At 37.4% G+C, this 24,120-nt stretch overlaps 1 protein-coding gene across 4 annotated transcripts in view; it reads right to left on the bottom strand.

The window, feature by feature from the left end:
- LOC100340841 (olfactory receptor 14J1) overlaps window positions 1-24,120 on the bottom strand; it is a 55,992-nt gene continuing 31,872 nt past the window's right edge. For 2 of the 4 annotated variants that reach the window (XR_011389037.1, XR_011389039.1), the window contains exon 2: window positions 1-177. Coding sequence is in view for 1 of the 4 variants with exons in the window: in XM_051854905.2 (XP_051710865.2) it covers window positions 8,241-9,206 (966 nt within the window). In the remaining 3 variants the exon portion in view is untranslated. Of the gene's footprint in view, window positions 178-6,128; window positions 6,520-7,229; window positions 10,250-24,120 lie in introns of those variants that run through there. The other 2 variants (XR_011389038.1, XM_051854905.2) reach the window with 2 other exon arrangements.

The raw sequence follows: 24,120 nt of genomic DNA on the forward strand, positions 1-24,120 counted from the left end.
ACCATCCTGAGACATGCAGGGACTTGTCCCAATAGATAGCTAGAACTGTATTGCGCAAGTACAGTCATTATTAGAGTGCTGTATCAGCAGGGGCAGAGATCGGCAGACTGGAATAGAGGGCTCAGGTGGGATCTTCACATGCGTATGCATTGTATATCACTGGAGTACTGGTTACTTCTGTAATAAAAAGAAAAACAAATAGGTTGAACTCTACCTGACTTCGTATTCATGAATAAAGTCCTGGTGGAGTAAAGATTTATACAGTAAAGTGAAAACTCCAAAACCATAGGATTACCTAAAGGTGATTATATTTATGACCCAATGAGTAGGAAATCATTTCATAATAACAGAAAAATCCTTTGTGTGAAAATAAAATGTTCATTTTAGTAAATTGCACAATCTACACTTAGAACATTTTTGTCAAACAGGCCATAAACAAACAGAATATAAAACTACAGAAGAATGATGGAAATAGTAACGAATGAATGAAAAAATTGTGTGGTCATCTCAATAGAAACAGAAGAAAATCCTTGCATGAAAGTCAGTATACATTCATGATGAAAAACAGAAAACTTTTCACTTTTCTAAATGATATGATCAAATATCATGAATATACAAATTCTTCTTACATATCAATGAGAAAAAGAAAATGATCCAAATCTGAATAGGCAAAGTTCAAAACGAGCCAAGATGGTCACTAAATACTGAATAACCAAACATTTTTAATAAACTGGCAAATATTTGATTAAGTTAAAGAGGCAATTAAAACTATGAAGTGCTCTCACTTTAATGTCTGTAGGTGTTGTCAGTGCAATGCCAAGTCAGGTAAGTATTTAAAGCCATGAGCATTCTTTTATATAGTCATTGAGGATGTACGTTGATAAAACTACTTTGGAATAATTTCACACTGCACAGGAAATTTTTATATGTGAAAGGGAAGAATATGACCTTTGGGGGAATTTCATAATGGATATATTTGAAAAACCAGGAAGGAGGAAAAGGAACTTGTAGATGTGTATAAAATGAAATAAACTTTATTCATAATGAGTTCCATATTTAAAAATGATTGACAGCCACATTATAAACTGCTAATAGTTGTTATTTTGAGTTGACATGTAGATTTTGGTTAGATTGTTTCATGTAATTATATCCTTGAAGTAAAAAGAAAAAATAAAGAAAATATTTGCAAAAGTAGGGAATCTGCCTGTAATGCTACAGCTATTTGATCTCAAATTTGCTTGTTTTCTTAGGGGAAGGCTAACATTTCTTTCACTTTTATTTCATTTCCTCATCTGTTTTAAATTTTCATTTTATTTTAATTTTTACCTATGATTCTTTCTATTAATTATTCTAATGAAGCTGAAAATAATAAGGAATTCCTGATTCTAAGCACATTGAAACCTATTTCTTTTTTTTTTTTTTTGACAGGCAGTTAAACAATGAGAGGGAGAGACAGAGAGAAAGGTCTTCCTTCCATTGGTTCACCCCCCTAAATGGCCACTACGGCTGGCGCACTGCGCCCATCCAAAGTCAGGAGCCAGGTGCTTCCTCCTGGTCTCCCATGCGGGGGCAGGGCCCAAGCACTTGGGCCATCACCCACTGCCTTCCCTGGCTGCAGCACAGAGCTGGACTGGAAGAGGAGCAACTGGGACAGAATCGGGCATCCCAACCAGGACTAGAAGCCGGAGTACCAGTGCCACAAGCGGAGGATTAGCCTAGTGAGCCGTGGTGCTGGCCAACATTGAAACCTATTTCAAAGTGTTTTCCTGAATGGCAAAGAAGGAAAAAAGAAAAAGATATGAAAGAAGGAATGAATCCATTCTCATTACACTACCTTCATTAGATGTTGCTAATATATTCTAGCACATGTATATATCTAAATTGAATTTTATAATCACTAACAGTGAATATTAATTTAAGTTCTTCATGGAAAGAATTTAGAATTATGGACACATGGAATTTAAACAAGTGCTTTAATATGATATTATATGTTTTAGAATGTTTACTTAAGAAGTATGTGAAATTTGCTAATAATATGTGTGGGTATGTGTGTGTCCACATATTTGTTTCTACAAAATTATGGACAAATTCTCATATCAAAATTTGCAAAGGGAGAATTTACCCATGGAAAGTTCAGGAGAGACTGGGTGCAAGCTTCCAGATGTCCTATCCTAGTAGATTCACAAAGGTGAGCTCAATTCTCCCTGTAACTAATATGTGACATGTGCAATGTGTTTCTCCCTGGATGCTGTCCCAAGCCTTGATGTCCAGAGCTTTCATTGGGAGTTAGACACTCAAGCCTGCAAAATGTGAGTGATTGACCTCAGGTCCTCATACTCTAATCTACCAGAGCAAAAGTAAGGGTTCTTTATAAGCAATCTTATTAGCATAACCTATCTAATCAAACTAGTATGATATAGATCAAGGTCTCTGGCATAAATAAAATGCTGTTCTCAGGCAGAATCTTCCTATAGCAAGAGCTTATCACCTATTGTCCTGCCAGCTGCCAGTCCCAGAGATAATATTTTCTTAGGAAGGTGTAGAGTTTGAGCAACAAAAGAGTCCTGAGTTAGCCTTTTACCAATAGTGATTGACTAGTGCATTTCTGCATGTCAAAATGTCCAAGCTCTATTGACATTGCAAAAAAAATTAGAACTGCATTTGTAGAATAATATCCAATTTTTACTTAAAATATCAAGATGTTAAGGAATGGAGATTTTGGGGCCTTATAGCCTTGAGTCTGAGAAAACCGGGTGATGGACAGAAGGGATGACTGTATTATCTGCAAATTTTCTATAAGTCTAAAATTAGTTCAAGATTAAAACATTGCATTATATATTGTATTCTACTGGAGCAGTGAAGATTATGTCAGGAACTACTACTGCCCTGATAGTGGGAGTGCCGCCTGGTGGATCCATTCTGAAACATGTTTTAGTCATGAATATGCAGTTTAAGTGTCTTATACTTGGAGCTGAGCAGCTATGCTCCCAGATTTATTTCTCAAATTAATCTTATAGATTAATGTAGACACTTATATTAAAATGTACATTTCAGCATTATTTGTGATAATGGGGAATTGGAAGCAATCCAGATGTTCATGAATGGGAAAATGGATGTGTTAACAATTTTTTAAAAGATTTATTTGTTTGTTTATTTATTTGAAAGGCAGAGTTACGGAGAGGCAGAGGCAGAGAGAGACAGAGAGAGGGAGGGAGTCTTCCATCTGTTGATTCATTCCCCACATGGCTGCAACATCCAGTAATATGCCGATCCAAAGCCAGGAGCCAAGAGCTTCTTCCAGGTCTCCCATGTGGGTGCAGGGGCACAGGGATTTGGGCCATCTTCTGCTGCTTTCCTAAGCATATTAGCAGGGAGCTGGATCAGAAGTGGAGCAGCCAGGGGTATAAACAGGTGCCCATATGGGATACCAGAGTCACAAAAACAGCTTTATCCACTATGCAACAATGCAGGCCCAAAGGGATACAGGCATCTATACTGCTAGGTCATAGTCTACTTGAAATCCAAGGGCAGGGAAAAGAAAGACTACATGACATAAGCGGATCTCTTTGGGGTGTTAAAAAGGTTCTTCATCTTGTATGATTCTGATGGTAGTTTAATGGGTGTAGACAGTTGTCAAAGTTCACTGATTTGTAAGCCTTAAAGCAATGAAATACATTTTTTAAATAAATGTCATCTAAACACATGTTGCATTCAAAATAGAAAGTTTGTGAGAGTCAGTTATGAGGCTGTTACAAAGCACCTGTAATGTTTATCTGGACTAATAAATGTCAGTAATGAGAAAAAAATATAATCACTGATTGGTTTAAAATGGCGGTTGAGTAAAAGGGAGTATTAAACAATCTGACTGGAATAACTGGGTAGACAAAAGGATTATTTACCGTGATAAAAATTGGAAATGGATAAATGTACAACAAAGTGAGCAGACAGGAAATTGGAAAGGTTGTCAATGGCAACATGGCTATTGATGTGCCTAGTCTTCTGAGGTTAACCTGTCAATTATATGCAAACATTTTCCTTCTTTCTACTGTGGCTATCTCTTGGATACGGTTGTTTTCTTACAAACAGTATATTTTATTGAACTATATTTATTTGTAAGGTTACAAGAGTATTTTTCCTCTTAAGTCTATCTCAAAATTATATCTCTCAAATTAAAAAGAAATCCCACATTGCTAATTATTTTTATTTAGTATCATTTCTTCTGTTTCCTTTGAGAATTATCAAAGTCTCTCTGCAAGAGAAAAATAGTTAATACAATTAAAGTTTAGTATAAATGTATTGCTTGCAAGATTCTCTGTTTTAGACATAAGGCAGAAGACCAATTGGCATTCAGGAAGATGTAATAACATACAGAACATTTATAAAGAGAGGCCAATGAAGGGGCAATTCTATTAGTATACTTGAAGCCTAAGTAATTAATCATATGAGTATGCAAACATTTACATAGAATTTCATCAAATATTATTGAAAATAATGACAACAAAAAATGATACAGGGGTGTTCATTTGACCTGTCAATTAAGGGAGTGGTTGAGGTGTCTGCATCCCTTATCTGTGTAGCTCAGTTCAACTTCAAGTTCTGCTCCCAATTCCACCTTCCTCTTAAGAGCTACCTAGCAGGCACCAGGAGATGGCTGAAATACTTGACTCTCTGCTACCATGTGCAAGACATGGATTGAGTTCCCAGCTCCTCACCTTCAGCCTGACTCAGTTCTGGCCATTATTGTTTACTTGGGGAGTGGCAGCTCTGTCTTTCTTTCTTATTTACATTATGATTCTTTATTTAAAAAAATTGACAGACGTGTAAGAATTGTACTTATTTCTGGGGTACTATATGATATTTCAGTACATGTATGCACTGTGTAATGTCTATCAGGATAAATATAGTTATACCTTCAACCATTTAACATTTCTTTATGATGAAAATATCCAAAATCCTATCATCTAGTTTGCTTTTTATATAGTACATTAACATTATGCATAGTCACCTTATTGTGCAATAGAACCCTCTCTCTGTTTCTTTAATAAAACAAGCACATCAATTTTTTAAGAGTGCTAAGCATTCTAAAGAGGAGTGGGCTAAATATGACATATCCATTAAAAGATTTAAATATTGATCTAGAAACATTCTTATAATTTTGAAAGAGCTTATTCATCCCCTTGTATGTGACATTACAACATAATACAATATATACACATGCATATGTCTAAATAGAAAGGCATTAAAAATATATACACAGGAAAATATTTCCAATGGATTTATGGTTCTCTTTTAAAGTTTTGTTTATTGCATTAAGAGTTTTTCTTTACAAATAATATATATTGTTTAAATGATCTATACTTTAAAAAATGTACATGTATAGGAAGAAGAATGATTATTGATCAAGATTTATGGATATAAACTATGGCAGTAGTATAGTTTTTGTTATCAAATCCAACTTCATAAAGGCAGATAATAAATGCATTCCTTTAAAAATAAATAAACCAAAAACCCTCACTCATATGTGTGCATATATAGATACTAAAAACAGACTATTAGGCTGGTGCTGCGGCTCACTAGGCTAATCCTCTGCCTTGTGGTGCCGGCACACCGGGTTCTAGTGCTGGTCGGGGCGCCGGATTCTGTCCCAGTTGCCCCCCTTCCAGGCTAGCTCTCTGCTGTGGCCAGGGAGTGCAGTGGAGGATGGCCCAAGTGCTTGGGCCCTGCACCCCATGGGAGACCAGGATAAGTACCTGGCTCCTGCCATTGGATCAGTGCGGTGCACCGGCCGCAGCGCGCCGGCCACGGCGGCCATTGGAGGGTGAACCAATGGCAAAGGAAGACCTTTCTCTCTGTCTCTCTCTCTCTCACTGTCCATTCTGCCTGTCAAAAAAAAAAAAGACGATTAATCACAAAAAGGCATATAAAATATTGCTCAGTCCTGTTACTGAGCAATTGGTCATTCTCATTCGCATCAGAACATTTACTTTGAATCATCTCCAAAGTGAGAAAAACAGTCCAGTTTTATCTTCCTGGGACTTGAGTCCATTAGAATGTTTCAACATTTCCTAATCAAAATTAGCCAGACTTTCACGTCCACAAGATATGCTCATAGGTTATGTGCCACTCACATTTGTTCTCTCACACAGGTGAAGGAAGCATCACTGCTGTCTGTAAATACATCTAGTCAAATTCTTCTATGGATAAGTAGGGGAAATGAATTAATACAAATATTTCCAGTACTGGAAAAGTAGATGCCCAATGGCTACCTCATTAGTAAATTATCATATATTATTGCTTTTATAGATGATATACATACACAATAACTCATATCTGGAAAATAAATAATTTAAATTGATGGATATATAAACAAGCCATGAAACAGAAACATATCTATTGGAATCACAACTTTTTTACTTTTTATTTGATAAATCTCAAGAGAATATCTCTTAAATTAGCATCCTCAATAGAGTGAGGGCAATGTGTCATAGCCAGAAGAGTTGCTAGAGAGTATTCAACAAAAAATGTGTATAAAACACCTGGTTTTTACTAGGAATCAAATAAACTGTGGAAATAGCTAATATAAAATTTAATGAGAAGCAAAAACTAAATAAGGATACTTAATAGAGATAAACTTTGAAGTTCACTGGAAATTACATACATATATACCATGGATATACTATTAACAATAGTCTATCTAATGGCAGTTTGGAAATTATTTGCTAAAATCTACTTTATTTTTTTAATTTTATTTAATGAACATAAATTTCCAAAGTACAGCTTATGGATTACAGTAGCTTCCCCCCTCCATAACTTCCCTCCCACCGACAACACTCCTCTCTCCCACTCCCTCTCCCCTTCCATTCACATCAAGATTAATTTTCAATTCTCTTTATATACAGAAGATCAATTTAGCATATATTAAGAAAAGATTTCAACAGTGTGCACCCACACAGAAACATAAGGTATAAAATACTATTTGAGTACTAGTTATAGCATTAATTAAACACCTAAGAATAATTGTGTATTAATTACAGAGTTCAACCAATAGTAATAAGTAGAAGATAAAAAATACTAAAAAGGGTAAAGTATTAAGTTCTTTGTTTGTTTGTTATATAGTTTTTTTTATTTAATAAATGTGAATTTACAAAGTACAACTTTTGTATTGTTGTGGCTCCCCCCCCCCACTCCCTCTCCCATACCGCCCTTCATCGAGTTTCATTTTCAATTACCTTCGTATACTGAAGATCAACTTAATATATATGAAGCAAGGATTTCAACAGGCTGCACTCACACAACCGCACAAGGTATAAGGTATTGTTCGACTAGTAGTGTTGTCTTTAAGTTTCATAGTAAAACACATTAAGGACAGAGATCCTACGTGGGGAGCATGTACCCAGTGACTCCTGTTGTTGATTTAACAATTGGCACTCTTATTTATGACGTCAGCAATCACCTGAGACTCTTGCTATGAGCTATCTAGGCTATGGAAGCCCCTTGAGTTCACCGACTCTGAACTTGCTTAGCCAAGGCCGTATCACAGTGGAGGTTCCTTCCTCCCTTCAGAGAAAGGTGCCTCTCTCCTTGATGGCCTGTTCCTTCTGCTGGGGTCTTGTTCACCAGGATCCTTCATTTAGATTGTTTTTTGCCACCGTGTCATGGCTTTCCATGCCTGTGAGACTCTCATGGACCTTTTAGCCAGATCCAAAAGTCCCAAGGGTTGATTCTGAGGCAGGAGTGCTATTTTGGGCATTTGCCATTCTATGAGTCTGCTGTGTGTTCTGCTTCCCCTGCAGGATCATTCTCTCCCTTTTAATTCTATCCTTCATTATTTGCTTACACTGGTCTTATTTGTTAAATCTCTTCGACACATACCCTATCTTTTTGATCGGTTGTATATTTATACTTATCACTTTACCAAGTGCGCTGGCATTGGTACCTGCATCCTTGGTAAGATTGAGTTGAAATCCCCTGGCACAATAAAATCTACTTTAAATTACACTACCCATGCCTCAAGCTAATTCCTAAAAGAAGTATTTAAAGCCATGAGAGAAAAGATGTTTCAAAATTGCACTTGACTTGGAAGAAGGAAGGAACATGAAAATTCTTATAAACAATACATTTTGCAGAATTATGTTTGAGAAGAACATAATAACTACAAAGTTTGGAGGAAGGAGCCTTGTGAAGACAATCACTCCTTCAGTGTGAAACATGCTATCAATGCCTTTTATGTGCCTAGAGACTCAGAGCTTAAATATGGCTTTTAAGAACATCTTTCTCTGAGCAAATTCTTCCTTTGACAGTACCTTCCCCAGAGCTGCCTTCATGGCTTCGTTTCGCAAGCTGTAGATGACAGGATTGAGTGTTGGAGGTATCACAGTATAGAATATGGAGAACATGAGATCCATAGCTGATGGGGAATCTGAAGGAGGCCTTAGAAACTCAAAGCCTGCAGCCGAGAGGAAGAAAGTGACTACAAATAGGTGTGGTAGGCAGGTGGAGAACACCTTGGTCCGTCCTTCAGCTGATGGGATTCTCAACACTGTTGAGAATATGTGAACATAGGAGAGTACAATGGAGATCAAACAGGCAAATGCTGTTGAGGTTGTGAATGCAGCCACTGCAATCTCATTCAGGAATTCATAAGAACAGGCTAGTTTCAGCATCTGTGGAACATCACAGAAGAATTGATGAATGACTCTTTCCCCACAAAGAGGTATAGAGAAGTTTACAGCCGTGTGCATGAGTCCAGAGAGGCCCCCTGCAATCCACACAGCAACCACTGCCTGCCTGCAAGCACGGGGGTCCATGATAGTCTCATATTGTAGTGGCTGACAGATGGCTACATAGCGGTCATAAGACATCACTGTGAGGATGGCCACTTCTGATGAGGCCATAGCTATGAAGAAGAAAACCTGAAGGATGCACTGACCAAGGGAGATGTAACCATTATTCATAAGTGAATTGGCAATGGACTGGGGGACTGTGACAGATATGAAGCAGAGGTCCAAAAGAGAGAGGTGCTTCAGGAAGTAATACATGGGGGAATGAAGACGATGGTCCAAGGTAGTGATAGTGATAATCAGGAGATTGCCAGTCAAGGCCAGCAGATATGTTACCAAAAACAGCAGCGCATGTAAAATCTGAAGTTTACGGTCATCAGAAAACCCCATGAGGAGGAATCCACTCACTGAAGTTAAGTTGTCCATGGTTAGCCTGAAGGTACCAAATTTAATTCTGCATAGGAAGAAAAAAAAAGTGGAGAAAGAATGCTTGCTATTTAATATATTTTAGTGCCAACCATTATACCTAAAGATACAAATCCTGAAACCTGTAATCCTGATTATTGAAATCTGCCAACGTCAAAATTTCTAAAGTCAAAAATCCTCAAAGTCACAATCCCAAAAATTCACATCCCAAATTTGAGGTCATGAAAGTTTCAGTCCCCAAAGCCACAGTCCCCAATCCATCCTAGTCTTGTTTCTGCAGAATCTGTGCTCTCTACCTGAGTGCACAAAGAATAGATTTCTCCATACCCAAAATAACACAGAAACATGGCTCAGAAGATGGGAAAATTTGATAAGGGCATGCTCATGTTGGTCTATATTGAATCTCAGAAGAATTTCAAAAGGAGCTGTGCCAGGAGAAAATGAATGTGAATGTCTTCTCTGAGGAGAGCTACACCCTACTCTTGTAACAGAGCTATTCATTGCAATCCAAGTCTTCATGATATAGTTAATGATTACAAAAGTTGACTATCTCTTCCAGACTACTTGTGTACAATTGTCCATAATCTAACCCAGTAAAATGCTTTTTCATATGTTGATGCTTTTGTTTTTCCCCTTTCATCTACATTTAGTTTTTCCCCACTATTTCAAATTGTATTATGTTGTATAACTCTCTCTGATATGAATTTCAGTTTCACATTATTTCCTACACTGAAGGTATAAATTGTGTAAAAACATTTACAGAGTTCTAATTTATTTTCTTCATTTTTTTGGAAATCAAAAGTGCCTTATCTCAACATTGACTTTTTGTCTAAGCATTGTACTTGTGTGTAAAAGCACTGAAATATTATCAGTAAAAGAGGATGCGTCTTTTGTGTACATCTACATTTGTGACAAGTAAAATGTCACTCATTTTGGTTTTGATTCATCTTCACAAAAGAATTAAACTGTCTGTCATGGTACTTCATATGACTGCTGTAAAAAAGCTGGGTATACATAAGTATCAACCATAGTAATACATTTTATACATTTATATTTTATACTTTATATCCATGTGACTGTCATTAGTATACCTGAATGTTTATGTTTGTAGAAAATGTAATTATTGCCAATTTTTATATGAAGTTGTCTATGAAGTGCTTTTTGTCATGTTTTAAGATGGTTCTCAAATAAATCTGCCTTTCAAAATGAATAAATGTCTTTTTAAGAATCTTTAAATTTTTTTCTAGAGTATGCTTTTAGGATTTTGATCTTGGAATTTTATACTTTAGTGATTAAAAACACCATTTAAAACAAATATATAAAAATCATATTTATGGGGTATTATGTGATGTTTTCATATATGTATACATTGTGAAATGTTCAATCATGGTAAATATACCTATCTCCTCAAATGTCTTACATTTCTTTATGGTAAAAACATAAAAAATCCTATGTTCTAATTGTTTAAATGGAAACACTCTGTACATTAACATTATTTATAGCTGCTCTACTATTTAATCCTAGAACTCCTTACTCTTATATATAAGAGTTCTAAGTTATGGATTATAGGGATTTTGATCTTTCAGAATTTCAACATTTGCAATTACAGTTTTCAGGATACTGTGTTTTGTAAGCTCAACCCAAATCAAATATATGAGTATCTATATGCTAAGCAACTCAGTACATATGGCATGAGTGCACAGAAATCAATATGGATTCATAGCTATAATGGTTAAGTAATATTCAGTTTGGAAAAATATTCAGCCAAATTTTCTGGAGCAGAGTTTAAGTTTTGTGAAAGTTGGAGAAACTGGTGGACAGCATTTTGGTGCAGCAGGTTAAGCTGCCACTTGTAACTCTGGCAGTTCATACTAGAGTGCTGGTTTGAGTCCAGCTGTTCCATTTCCAATCCAGCTTCTTGCTAATGTCCTTGGGAAAGCAATGGAAGAAGACCCAAGTACTTGGGTCACTGCCATTCATGTGGGGGTCCAGGATGGAGTTTCTAGTTTCAGCCTAATGCAGATCTGGTTGCTGCAGGCATCTGAGGAGAAAACAAGTAAATGGAAGATCTCCCCCTGCCAATCCTTTCAAATAAATAAGTAAAAATTCAAAAACTGTTGGAGAAATTGTTGGGAATTATAGTCTTTACCCTCAGTAATGTCAGTGAAAATGATACAGATGTATCAATTTCATTACATTTTATAACCCGTACCTTAGTGTTACAAAGATGTGCTAAAGCTTCCTTTGATAACCATCTAAAGTGAAGTTGTTGATACTATCTCATACAGGGATCTGGCAAAGCCCAGAAGCAAAGCTAGAAGATATGTTAACTCAGATAATAATCATATTTCTTGCCTATGAAAGGCTCTTGCTATTTTGAAAGACTGGATTTGATTGGATTGAACTTCCCAGAGCAATCTTGAAGAGTGAAATAAGTCTCAAAATCTTATGATTTGATCATTGTTTATACTCTTTGTCTATATTCTTATGGAACAGTGGTCTTTCTATTTTTTACTTGTTGAATATTATTATTACTAGTTCATTAAGCATTTAATTATAAAGTAAATTGAAAGTATCTTATTCCAGGACTTAAAGGAAAGAAAAAAAATGGAGGGTTATTGAGGGAGGGAGGGAGGGAGAGGGAAGTAAGGTTATCTTCAAGTTATATCTATGAACTGCATGAAATACTTTTAAATGTAGAGTTTTGAAAGGTCAATCAACATTATTTTTACTGTATTTCATGACCACAGAAGCACTACTTTTAGTTTATCTATGTCCATTTCTCTACCCATTACAATGTTGTCTAGCCTATAGGCACTAAGTAACAATTTAAGTGGGCATTAATTTTTTAAAACTTTTATTTAATAAATATAAATTTCAAAAGTATCAGTTTTAGATTATAGCAACTTTTTTCCCCATAACCTCCCTCCCACCCACAACCATTCCATCTCCCACTACCTCTCCCATGCGATTCTTCATCAAGATTCATTTTCAATTATCTTCATATACAGAAGATCAAGTTAGTATATATTAAGTAAAGATTTCAACAGTTTACACCCACACAGAAACACAAAGTATAAAGTACTGTTTGAGTATTAGTTTTACCATTAATTCACACAGTACAACACATTAAGGTCAAAGATCCTACATGTGGAGTAAGTGGACATTAAATTTTAAGTGAATAATTTTGTTTATATCCAAGCAAAAACTTAGTGATCAAGTTCCATGAATCACTTCATCAGTTATTGTGGTTTGTTTCATTTGCTAATCCATAAATAATAGGAAAAGGATAAAAAATCACTTGAACTATCATCTTCCTATTTTTGGTCTATTTTATTGGAGATCTAACTGAATCACTTGGGGAAGTGCTGCTTAGATGTTGGATGAATTTCATAGAATGTGGAGAAGTTTTACTCACCAAGTTGATCCAAGTCAGTAGAAACACATCTTGGTTGATCCTGAGATTAAGTATCTTTGTTCTAGAACCAAACTGGTAGTTCAGTCTGTAAAATCTTATGTAAGGAAAGGATTGAACTTCTTTCATATATGACTAAGCAGGGAGCATCGAACCAGGAACATTTTAAGTTTCCATTAAGCACATGATTGCTAAAATTAAGCCCGTGCTGTCCAGGCACTAGGGAGCAAACCTATTCAGCCAGGTGTGTGTTTGGGGTAAACACTGTAAGTTCAGAGTATTGGACATTGTGGAGCTCTCCCTCAAGGAATTGCCTCTGTGGAAACGAATTAATTACCATCTTGATTTAACTGACTCTTACAGACTATGCACTCCATGTAGGGAAAATTAATATTGTAAAAACTTGTTTTCTGCAGTGTACATTCATAGTTAATTCTCTGTAGTGCAATGTATTCTTCCTTTCATTAACAATTTCAGTTTAACTGCCCAAGAATAAATTCATATATGATTGTATAGGCCTCATGTAAAAGGAGAATATGTGATTTTTTTTGCATAAACTCATACAGATTTAAAGAATTGAACAGCTTTAGATATGAACCAATACCTAGAGATCTAATCCTCTTCCACACACCATGAATTTTTTTTTATTTTTTTCTTTTTTTTAACTTTTATTTAATGAATATAAATTTCCAAAGTACGACTTATGGATTACAATGGCTTCCCCCCCATACCGTCCCTCCCACCCACAACCCTCCCCTTTCCCACTCCCTCTCCCCTTCCATTCACATCAAGATTCATTTTCAATTCTCTTTATATACAGAAGATCAGCTTAGTATACATTAAGTATGGATTTCAACAGTTTGCTCCCACACAGAAACATAAAGTGAAAAATAATAGATGATTTTTTTAAATGATGATGAAATCAGAGCAGACCTATTGTCATGTTTAATCCCAGTGAGAGTCAAGTTGGGAATTGATAATTTCTTTTTTTTTTTTTTTTACAGAAGATCAGTTTAGTATGCATTAAGTAAAGAATTCAACAGTTTGCACCCCCATAGAAACACAAAGTGAAATATATTGTTTGAGTACTCATTATAGCATTAAATCTCAATGCACAGCACATTAAGGACAGAGATCCTACATGAGGAGTAAGTGCACAGTGACTCCTGTTGTTGACTTTACCAATTGACACTCCTGTCTATGGCATCAGTAATCTCCCTATGCTCCAGTCATGAGTTTCCAAGGCTATGGAAGCCCTCTGAGTTCTCCGACTCTTATCTTGTTTAGACAAGCTCATAGTCAAAGTGGAGGTTCTCTCCTCCCTTCAGAGAAAGGTACCTCCTTCTTTGAAGACCTGTTCTTTCCACTGGGATCTCACTCACAGAGATCTTTTGCCAGAGTGTCTTGGCTTTCCATGCCTGAAATACTCTCATGGGCTTTTCAGCCAGATCCAAATGACTTTAGGGCTGATTCTGAGGCCAGAGTGCTATTTAGGACATCTGCCATTCTATGAGTCTGCTGAGTATCTCACTTCCCATGTTGGATCACTCTCCCCTTTATTTATTCTATCGGTTAGTGTTAGCAGGTACTAGACTTGTTTATGTGCTCCCTTTGACTCTTAGTCCTTTCATTATGATCAATTGTGAACTGAAATTGATCACTTGGACTAGTGAGATGGCATTGGTACATGCCACCTTGATGGGATTGAATTGGAATCCCCTGGTATGTTTCTAACTCTACCATTTGGGGCAAGTCAGCTTGAGCATGTCCCAAATTATACATCTCTTCCCTCTCTTATTCCCACTCTTATGTTTAACAGGGATCACATTTCAGTTAATTTTCAACACTTAAGAATAACTGTGTATTAATTACAGAATTAAACCAGTCATATTAAGTAGAACAGACAAAAAAACTACTAAGAGGGATAATGTATTAAGTTGTTCATTAACAGTCAGGGCTATGCTGATCAAGTCACCGTTTCCCATAGTGTCCATTTCTTTTTTTTTTTTTTTTTTTTTTTTAAACTTTTATTTAATGCATATAAATTTCCAAAGTACGACTTATGGATTACAATGGCTTTCCCCCCATACCGTCCCTCCCACCCACAACCCTCCCCTTTCCCACTCCCTCTCCCCTTCCATTCACATCAAGATTCATTTTCGATTATCTTAATATACAGAAGATCAGCTTAGTATACATTAAGTATGGATTTCAACAGTTTGCTCCCACACAGAAACATAAAGTGGAAAATAATAGATGATTTTTTAAAATGATGATGAAATCAGAGCAGACCTATTGTCATGTTTAATCCCAGTGAGAGTCAAGTTGGGAATTGATAATTTCTTTTTTTTTTTTTTTTTTTTTTTTTTTTTTTTACAGAGGATCAGTTTAATATGCATTAAGTAAGGATTTCAACAGTTTGCACCCCCATAGAAACACAAAGTGAAATATATTGTTTGAGTACTCGTTATAGCATTAAATCTCAATGTACAGCACATTAAGGATAGAGATCCTACATGAGGAGTAAGTGCACAGTGACTCCTGTTGTTGACTTTACCAATTGACACTCCTGTCTATGGCATCAGTAATCTCCCTATGCTCCAGTCATGAGTTTCCAAGGCTATGGAAGCCCTCTGAGTTCTCCGATTCTTATCTTGTTTAGACAAGCTCATAGTCAAAGTGGAGGTTCTCTCCTCCCTTCAGAGAAAGGTACCTCCTTCTTTGATGGCCTGTTCTTTCCACTGGGATCTCACTCACAGAGATCTTTTGCCAGAGTGTCTTGGCTTTCCATGCCTGAAATACTCTCATGAGCTTTTCAGCCAGCTCCGAATGCCTTTAGGGCTGATTCTGAGGCCAGAGTGCTATTTAGGACATCTGCCATTCTATGAGTCTGCTGAGATTCTCACTTCCCATGTTGGATCACTCTCCCCTTTATTTACTCCATCAGTTAGCGTTAGCAGGTACTAGACTTGTCTATGTGCTCCCTTTGACTCCCAGTCCCTTCACCATGACCAACTGTGAACTGAAACTGATCACCTAGAACAGTGAGATGGCATTGGTACATGCCACCTCGATGGGATTGAATTGGAATCCTCTGGTATGCTTCCAACTCCACCACTTGGGGCAAGTCAGCCTGAGCATGTCCCAAATTATACATCTCTTCCCTCTCCCATTCCCACCACCATGTTCAACAGGGATCACATTTCAGTTAATTTTCAACACTTAAGAATAACTGTGCATCAATTACAGATCTAAACCAGTCATATTAAGTAGAACAGATAAAAAAAAACTACTAAGAGGGATAATGTATTTAGTTGTTCATTAACAGTCAGGGCTATGCTGATCAAGCCACCATTTCCCATAGTGTCCACCTCACTCCAACAGGTTTCCCTCTTGGTGTTCAGTCAGTCGTCACCGATCAGGGAGAACATATGGTATTTGTCCCTTTGGGACTGGCTTATTTCACTCAGCATGATGTGTTCCAGATTCCTCCATTTTGTTGCAAATGACTGGATTTCGTTGTTTCTTACTGCAGTATAGTATTCTAAAGAGTACATATCCCATAATTTCTTTATCCAGTCTACCGTTGATGGGCATTTAGGTTGGTTCCAGGTCTTAGCTATTGTGAATTGAGCTGCAATAAACATTAGGCTGCAGACCGCTTTTTTGTTTGCCAATTTAAATTCCTTTGGGTAAATTCCAAGGAGTGGGATGGCTGGGTCGAACGGTAGGGTTATCTTCAGGTTTCTGAGGAATCTCCAGACTGACTTCCATAGTGGCTTGACCAGTTTGCATTCCCACCAACAGTGGGTTAGTGTCCCTTTTTCCCCACATCCTCGCCAGCATCTGTTGTTGGTAGATTTCTGCATGTGAGCCATTCTAACCGGGGTGAGGTGAAACCTCATTGTGGTTTTGATTTGCATTTCCCTGATTGCTAATGACCTTGAACATTTTTTCATGTGCCTGTTGGCCATTTGGATTTCCTCTTTTGAAAAATGTCTATTGAGGTCCTTGGCCCATCTCTTAAGTGGGTTGTTGGTTTTGTTTTTGTGGAGTTTCTTGATCTCTTTGTAGATTCTGGTTATTAACCCTTTGTCTGTTGCATAGTTTGCAAATATTTTTTCCCATTCTGTCGGTTGTCTTTTCACTCTCCTCACTGTTTCTTTTGCAGTACAGAAACTTCTCAATTTGATGCAATCCCAATAGTTGATTTTGGCTTTGACTGCCTGTGCCTCCCGGGTCTTTTCCAGAAATTCTTTGCCTGTGCCAATATCTTGAAGGGTTTCTCCAATGTTCTCTAGTAACTTGATGGTGTCAGGTCGTAGATTTAGGTCTTTAATCCATGTTGAGTGGATTTTTGTGTAAGGTGTAAGGTAGGGGTCTTGCTTCATGATTCTGCACGTGGAAATCCAATTTTCCCAGCACCATTTATTGAATAGACTGTCCTTGCTCCAGGAATTAGTTTTAGATCCTTGATCAAATATAAGTTGGCTGTAGATGTTTGGGTTGATTTCTGGTGTTTCAATTCTGTTCCATTGGTCTATCCATCTGTTTCTGTACCAGTACCATGCTGTTTTAATTACAACTGCCCTGTAGTATGTCCTGAAATCTGGTATTGTGATGCCTCCGGCTTTGTTTTTGTTGTACAAGATTGCTTTAGCTATTCGAGGTCTCTTGTGCCTCCATATAAATTTCAGCACCATTTTTTCCAGATCTGAGAAGAAGGTCTTCGGTATCTTGATTGGTATTGCATTGAATCTGTAAATTGCTTTTGGGAGAATGGACATTTTGATGATATTGATTCTTCCAATCCATGAGCATGGAAGATTTTTCCATTTCTTGGTATCCTCTTCTATTTCTTTCTTTAAGGTTTTGTAATTTTCATCGTAGAGATCTTTAACGTCTTTGGTTAAGTTTATTCCAAGGTATTTGATTGTTTTTGTAGCTATTGTGAATGGGATTGATCTTAGAAGTTCTTCCTCAGCCATGGCATTGTCTGTGTATACAAAGGCTGTTGATTTTTGTGCATTGATTTTATACCCTGCTACTTTGCCAAACTCTTCTATGAGTTCCAATAGTCTCTTAGTAGAGTTCTTTGGATCCTCTAAATAAAGAATCATGTCATCTGCAAAGAGGGATAGTTTGAGCTCTTCCTTCCCAATTTGTATCCTTTTAATTTCTTTTTCTTGCCTAATAGCTCTGGCTAGAACCTCCAGAACTATATTGAATAGCAGTGGTGAGAGTGGGCATCCCTGTCTGGTTCCAGATCTCAGTGGAAATGCTTCCAACTTTTCCCCATTCAATAGGATGTTGGCTGTGGGTTTTTCATAGATTGCTTTTATTGTATTGAGGAATGTTCCTTCCAAACCCAGTTTGCTTAGAGTTTTCATCATGAACGGGTGTTGTATTTTATCAAATGCTTTCTCGGCATCTATTGAGATAATCATATGGTTTTTCTTCTGCAGTCTATTAATGTGGTGTATCACATTGATTGTCTTGCGCACATTAAACCATCCCTGCATACCAGGGATGAATCCCACTTGGTCTGGGTGGATGATCTTTCTGATGTGTTGTTGCATTCTATTGGCGAGAATTTTATTGAGGATTTTTGCATCTATGTTCATCAGGGATATTGGTCTGTAATTCTCTTTCAGTGCTGCATCTTTTTCCGGCTTAGGAATTAAGGTGATGCTGGCTTCATAGAAAGAATTTGGGAGGACTCCCTCTTCTTCGATTGTTCTGAATAGTTTGAGAAGAATTGGAGTTAGTTCTTCTTTAAACGTCTGGTAGAATTCAGCAGTGAATCCATCTGGTCCTGGGCTTTTCTTTGTTGGGAGGGCCTTTATTACTGTTTCAATTTCTGTCTCAGTTATGGGTCTGTTTAGGTTTTCGATGTCTTCCTGGTTCAATTTAGGCAGGTTGCATGTGTCCAGGAATCTATCCATTTCTGATAGGTTTCCCTGTTTGCTGGCATACAAGTCCTTGTAGTAATTTCTGATGATTCTTTTTATTTCTGTGGTGTCTGTTGTTACATTTCCTTTTTCATCTCTGATTTTATTGATTTGGGTCTTTTCTCTTCTTTTTTTAGTTAGTTGGGCCAATGGGGTGTCAATTTTGTTTATTTTTTCAAAAAACCAGCTCTTCGTTTGGCTGATTTTTTGTAATGTTTTTCTTGATTCAATCCTGTTGATTTCTTCTCTGATTTTAATTATTTCTCTTCTCCTACTAGATTTGGGTCTGATTTGCTGTAGGTTTTCTAGATCCTTGAGATGCATTGAAAGCTCATCTATTTGGTGTCTTTCCAATTTCTTGATGTAGGCACCTATTGATATAAACTTTCCTCTTAACACTGCTTTTGCTGTGTCCCATAAGTTTTGGTATGTTGTGCTGTTATCCTCATTTACTTCCAGAAAGTTTTTGATTTCTCTTTTTATTTCTTCTATGACCCATTGTTCATTCAGGAGCATGTTGTTCAATCTCCATGTGTTTGCGTATGCTCTAGGGATTCCTGAGTTGGTAATTTCCAACTTCATTCCTTTATGGTCTGAGAAGCTGCATGGTATGATTCTAATTCTTTTGAATTTGCTGAGACTTGCTTTATGGCCTAGTATGTGGTCAATCCTAGAGAAGCTTCCATGTACTGCTGAGAAGAATGTAAAATCTTTAGCTGTAGGATTGAAAGTTCTGTATATATCTGTTAGATCCATTTGGGCAATAGTGTCGTTTAAATCTACTGTATCCTTGTTGATCTTCTGACCGGATGATCTGTCTATTTCTGAGAGTGGAGTATTGAAGTCCCCCAGTACTACTGTATTGGGGTCTAAGTCTCCCTTTAAGTCCGTTAATAAATCTTTTAGATAAACTGGTGCCCTGTAGTTAGGTGCATATACATTGATAATTGTTATATCTTCCTGTTGAATTGATCCCTTAATCATGATATAGTGTCCCTCTTTGTCTCTCTTAACAGTTTTTGTGGTAAAGTTTATGTTGTCCGATATTAAGATGGCTACGCCCGCTCTTTTTTCATTTCTGTTGGCATGGTATATCTTTTTCCAGCCTTTCACTTTCAGTCTGTATGGATCTTTGTTGGAAAGATGTGTTTCTTGTAAGCAGCAAATAGATGGGTTTTGTTCCTTAACCCAATCAGCCAATCGGTGTCTTTTAACTGGACAGTTCAGGCTATTCACGTTCAAAGTGACTAATGATAAGTGGTAACTTTGCCCTGCCATTTGCCAAAGATAAGTTCTAATATATGCTTTGAATTCCCTGTGATCTTTTGCTGTGAGGTTTCCTTCCTTGGTTTCCTTCCTTTACCTTCTTTCATATTGATGACCGTGTTTCTGTGTTTCTGTGTGTAACACATCTTTAAGCATCTTTTGCAGGGCTGGACGAGTGGCAACAAATTCTTTCAATTTCTGTTTGCAATGAAAAGTCTTTATTTCACCTTCATTCACAAATGATAGCTTTGCAGGATATAATATTCTGGGCTGGCAGTTGTTCTCTCTTAGTACCTGGGCTATATCTCGCCATTCCCTCCTAGCTTGTAGAGTTTCTGATGAGAAGTCAGCTGTGAGTCTGATTGGAGATCCTCTGAGAGTAATCTGACGTTTCTCTCTTGCACATTTTAGGATCTTTTCTTTATGTTTCACTGTGGAGAGTTTAATTACAACGTGTCGTGGTGAGGATCTCTTTTGGTCGTGTTTATTAGGGGTTCTGTGGGCTTCCTGTACTAGGATTTCTCTGTCCTTCTCCAAACCTGGGAAATTTTCTGCTAATATCTCACTAAAAAGGCCTTCTAATCCTTTCTCCCTCTCCATGCCTTCAGGAACTCCTAGAACCCGAATGTTGGGTTTTTTAATAGTATCCTGAAGATTCCCGACAATATGTTTCAGATTTCTAATTTCCTCTTCTTTTCTTTGGTCTGACTGTATCCTTTCCTGTTCTCTGTCTTCTAAGTCCGATATTCTCTCTTCTGCTTCACCCATTCTGTTTGTAAGGCTCTCTATTGTGTTTTTCATTTGATCTATTGAATTCTTCACTTCAGTCACTATCACAGTTTCCTGTTGTACTAGTTGTTTCGTTTCATTTTGATTCCTCCTTAATATTTCATTTTCACGAGAGAGATTTTCTATCTTGTCCATTAAGGATTTGTGTAGTTCCAGAATTTGTTTTTGAGAACTTCTTAATGTTCTTATCAATTTTTTGAGATCTGCTTCTTGCATTTCTTCTATGTCATCATCTTCATAATCTTGAATTGGGGTGTCTTTTTCATTTGAGGGCGTCATGGTGACTTCCTTGTTTTTATTACCTTGGTTTTTGCGTTTGTTATTTGGCATATTGGAGATATTTGGTTTCTTCACTGTGGTGCTTTTTCTTGTTATACTATGACTCTAGATTAAGTGGACTATCTGTTTTTGATGGAGCCTTAGGGCTTGAGATGGGTGTGGCCTGAGAGCTCTGTTTGGTGTGCCAAAGGTGACACTCCCAGGTTAGGCGTGGTAAATCTCTCTCTCTCTTTATTTTTTTTGATTCAAAAGGGAAGTAATTCCGCACAGCTGAACGAAGTTGGAGGTAGTTAGCAGGCAAATGATATACCCAGAGGAGCCAGAGATCGGAAGCTCTTTCCCAAGATCCCCACAGGGAATCTGTTCGGCCCTCAGAGTGGGCTCAAATTCTCCTTCAGCCTCCCACTGGGTTGCCAAAGTTATGGAATTGTAGCGTCTCTGGAGAGTGCTCACGTGAATTCCGTGAGTTCTCTCCCCCACCGTCTCTTTTTTCACAGTCTCAGTTCAGTAGCACCACAAATTTACTAGCTCCTAATCTCCTGTTAATTCGCCCCGCCCAGAGTCAGGTTTTTCTGCTAGGCTCAGGGCCAGTGCAGACCTGAGGTCGCTCTGCTTATGACGTATGTCCAAGATGGCGCCTGCTCTTTGTCTTGCTCGCCCTTGAGAGGTGAGCGGAGAGAGAGAAACCCGTGTCCGTACTAGTCACCCTTTTTTCTCTCTCTCTCTCTCTTCCAGTTAGCCTTGTGAACTTCCCCCCCCGGGGGTCGTTCCCTCTAGTCTCCTCTCTCCGCTTGCCTGCCGGTGTCTCGGGCTATTGAGGTTCGGCTCACCTCGCGTTCCAGCGCTGGTGTGTTGAGTCTGCCGCTGATGTCCCGAACTGTGGGCTCCCACGCTCTCCACACAGGTCCGCTGTGAGTCACGCGTTCCGGAAGAGTTTCTTCTGCTGTTTCCTCCCCTACTCTTCCTTGAACCTGCAGTATCTCCACTTTTATTAAACTATCTCTCCCCAGACTATCAGTGTGCTCCCTTCCTATTCCGCCATCTTGCCGGAACTCACACCATGAATTTTTTAAAATAACGTTGAAGCTGGCAATCAAAGTTGTATTTCAACGATCCCTATAAGAATAATTTTCATCCAAGATGAATGAATGAATTCAGTAGTGCTGGGGAAGTCATTTTTGTTGTGATAAGAACATTTCATATAAAATATACTTTCTTAGTAATGAAAATAATTAAAAATTTTTAAATGTGTATTGTCCATTCCTAAATATCAAAAATTAAATTCCTAAAAATTAAAATTAGTTTTATCTCTCACATTTAAGTTTTTAATCCATTTTGAATTGATTTTTTTGAAGAATATCTTTAAATTTTTGATTTGCATACATTTTATAAGCACAACTTTAGGAACATAGTAATTCTTCATATTGTACCCGCCCTCCCACACACACTTTCACTCCTCTTCCTCTTCCTGCTCCTGTGCCCAGTCTTGTTTATTACTTAAAACAAAAACCAAAAAAAAACAAAACAAAACAAAAAAAAATAAGAACGAAAGCTGTTCCTCAACAGTCTAGACAAGGGCTGTTCAAAGTTGTTGCATTCCTATGGTAATTATGCTTTTTTTGAAACTTAATTATCTTTAGAGACGAACCCAAGAATGATACATCTTTTGCAAGCACATAGACATAACTGTAATTTGTGACCTAGGAATATCTTCCACTTAATACACTAAAACAAAGTAATTACTTGAGAACAATTTCTTTTTTTTTCAAAATTTATTTAATGAATATAAATTTCCAAAGTACAGCTTATGGATTACAACGGCTCCCCCCACCCCCCGCATAACTTCCCTCCCACCTGCAAACCTCCCCTTTTCCTCTCCCTCTCCCCTTCCAATCACATCAAGATTCATTTTCAATTCTCTTTATATACAGAAGATCAGTTTAGCATATAATAAGTAAAAATTTCAACAGTTTGCACCCACATAGAAACACAGAGTGAAAAATACTGTTTGAGTACTAGTTATAGCATTAAATCTCAATGTGCAGGACATTAAGGACAGAGATCCTACATGAGGAGTAAGGGCACAGTGACTCCTGTTGTTGACTTAACAAGTTGACACTCTTGTTTATGGCATCAGTAATCACCCTATGCTCCAGTCATGAGTTTCCAAGGCTATGGAAGCCTTTTGAGTTCACCAACTCTGATCATATGTAGACAAGGTCGTAGTCAAAGTGGAAGTTCTCTCCTCCCTTCAGAGAAAGGTACCTCCTTCTTTGGTGACCTGTTATTTCCACTGGGATCTCACTCATGGAGATCTTTCATTTAGTGTGTTTTTTTTTTTTTTTTTTTTTTTTTTTGCCAGAATGTCTTGGCTTTCCATGCCTGAAAAACTCTCATGGGCATTTCAGCCTGATCCGAATGCCTTAAGGGATGATTCTGAGGCCAGAGTGCTGTTTAGGACATCTGCCATTCTATGGGTCTGCTGTGTATCTCACTTCCCATGTTGGATCGTTCTCTCCCTTTTTGATTCTATCAGCTAGTATTTGCAGACACTATTCTTGTTTATGTGCTCCCTTTGGCTCTTAGTCCTATCCTTATGATCAGTTGTGAACAGAAATTGATCACTGGGACTAGTGAGATGGCATTGGTACATGCCACCTTGATGGGATTGAATTGGAATCCCCTGGTATGTTTCTAACTCTACCGTTTGAGGTAAGTCAGCTTGAGCATGTCCCGAATTGCACATCTCTTCCCTCTCTTATTCCCACTCTTATATTTAACAGTGATCACTTTTCAGTTAAGTTTCAACACTTGAGAAAAACTGTGTATTGATTACAGTATTCAACCAAAAGTATTAAGTAGAACAAACAAAAAAATACTAAGAGGGATAATGTATTAAGTTGTTCATCAAGTCAGGGCAAAAGCTGATCAAGTCACCGTTTCTCATAGTGTTCATTTTACTTTACAGGTTTCCTTTTTGGTGCTCAGTTAGTTGTCACCTATCAGGGAGAACATATGGTATTTGTCCCTTTGGGATTGGCTTATTTCACTCAGCATAATGCTTTCCAGATTCCTAACAGGGATCACTTTTCAGTCAAAATTTAAACACCTAAGAATAATTGTGTGTTATTTACAGAGTTCAACCAATAGTACTAGAAAAAAAATACTAAAATGGATAAAGTATTACATTGTACTTCAACAGTCAGGACAAGAG

The sequence above is a fragment of the Oryctolagus cuniculus genome, chromosome 5 (assembly GCF_964237555.1).
Source record: "Oryctolagus cuniculus chromosome 5, mOryCun1.1, whole genome shotgun sequence".
NCBI classification, from domain to species: domain Eukaryota; kingdom Metazoa; phylum Chordata; class Mammalia; order Lagomorpha; family Leporidae; genus Oryctolagus; species Oryctolagus cuniculus.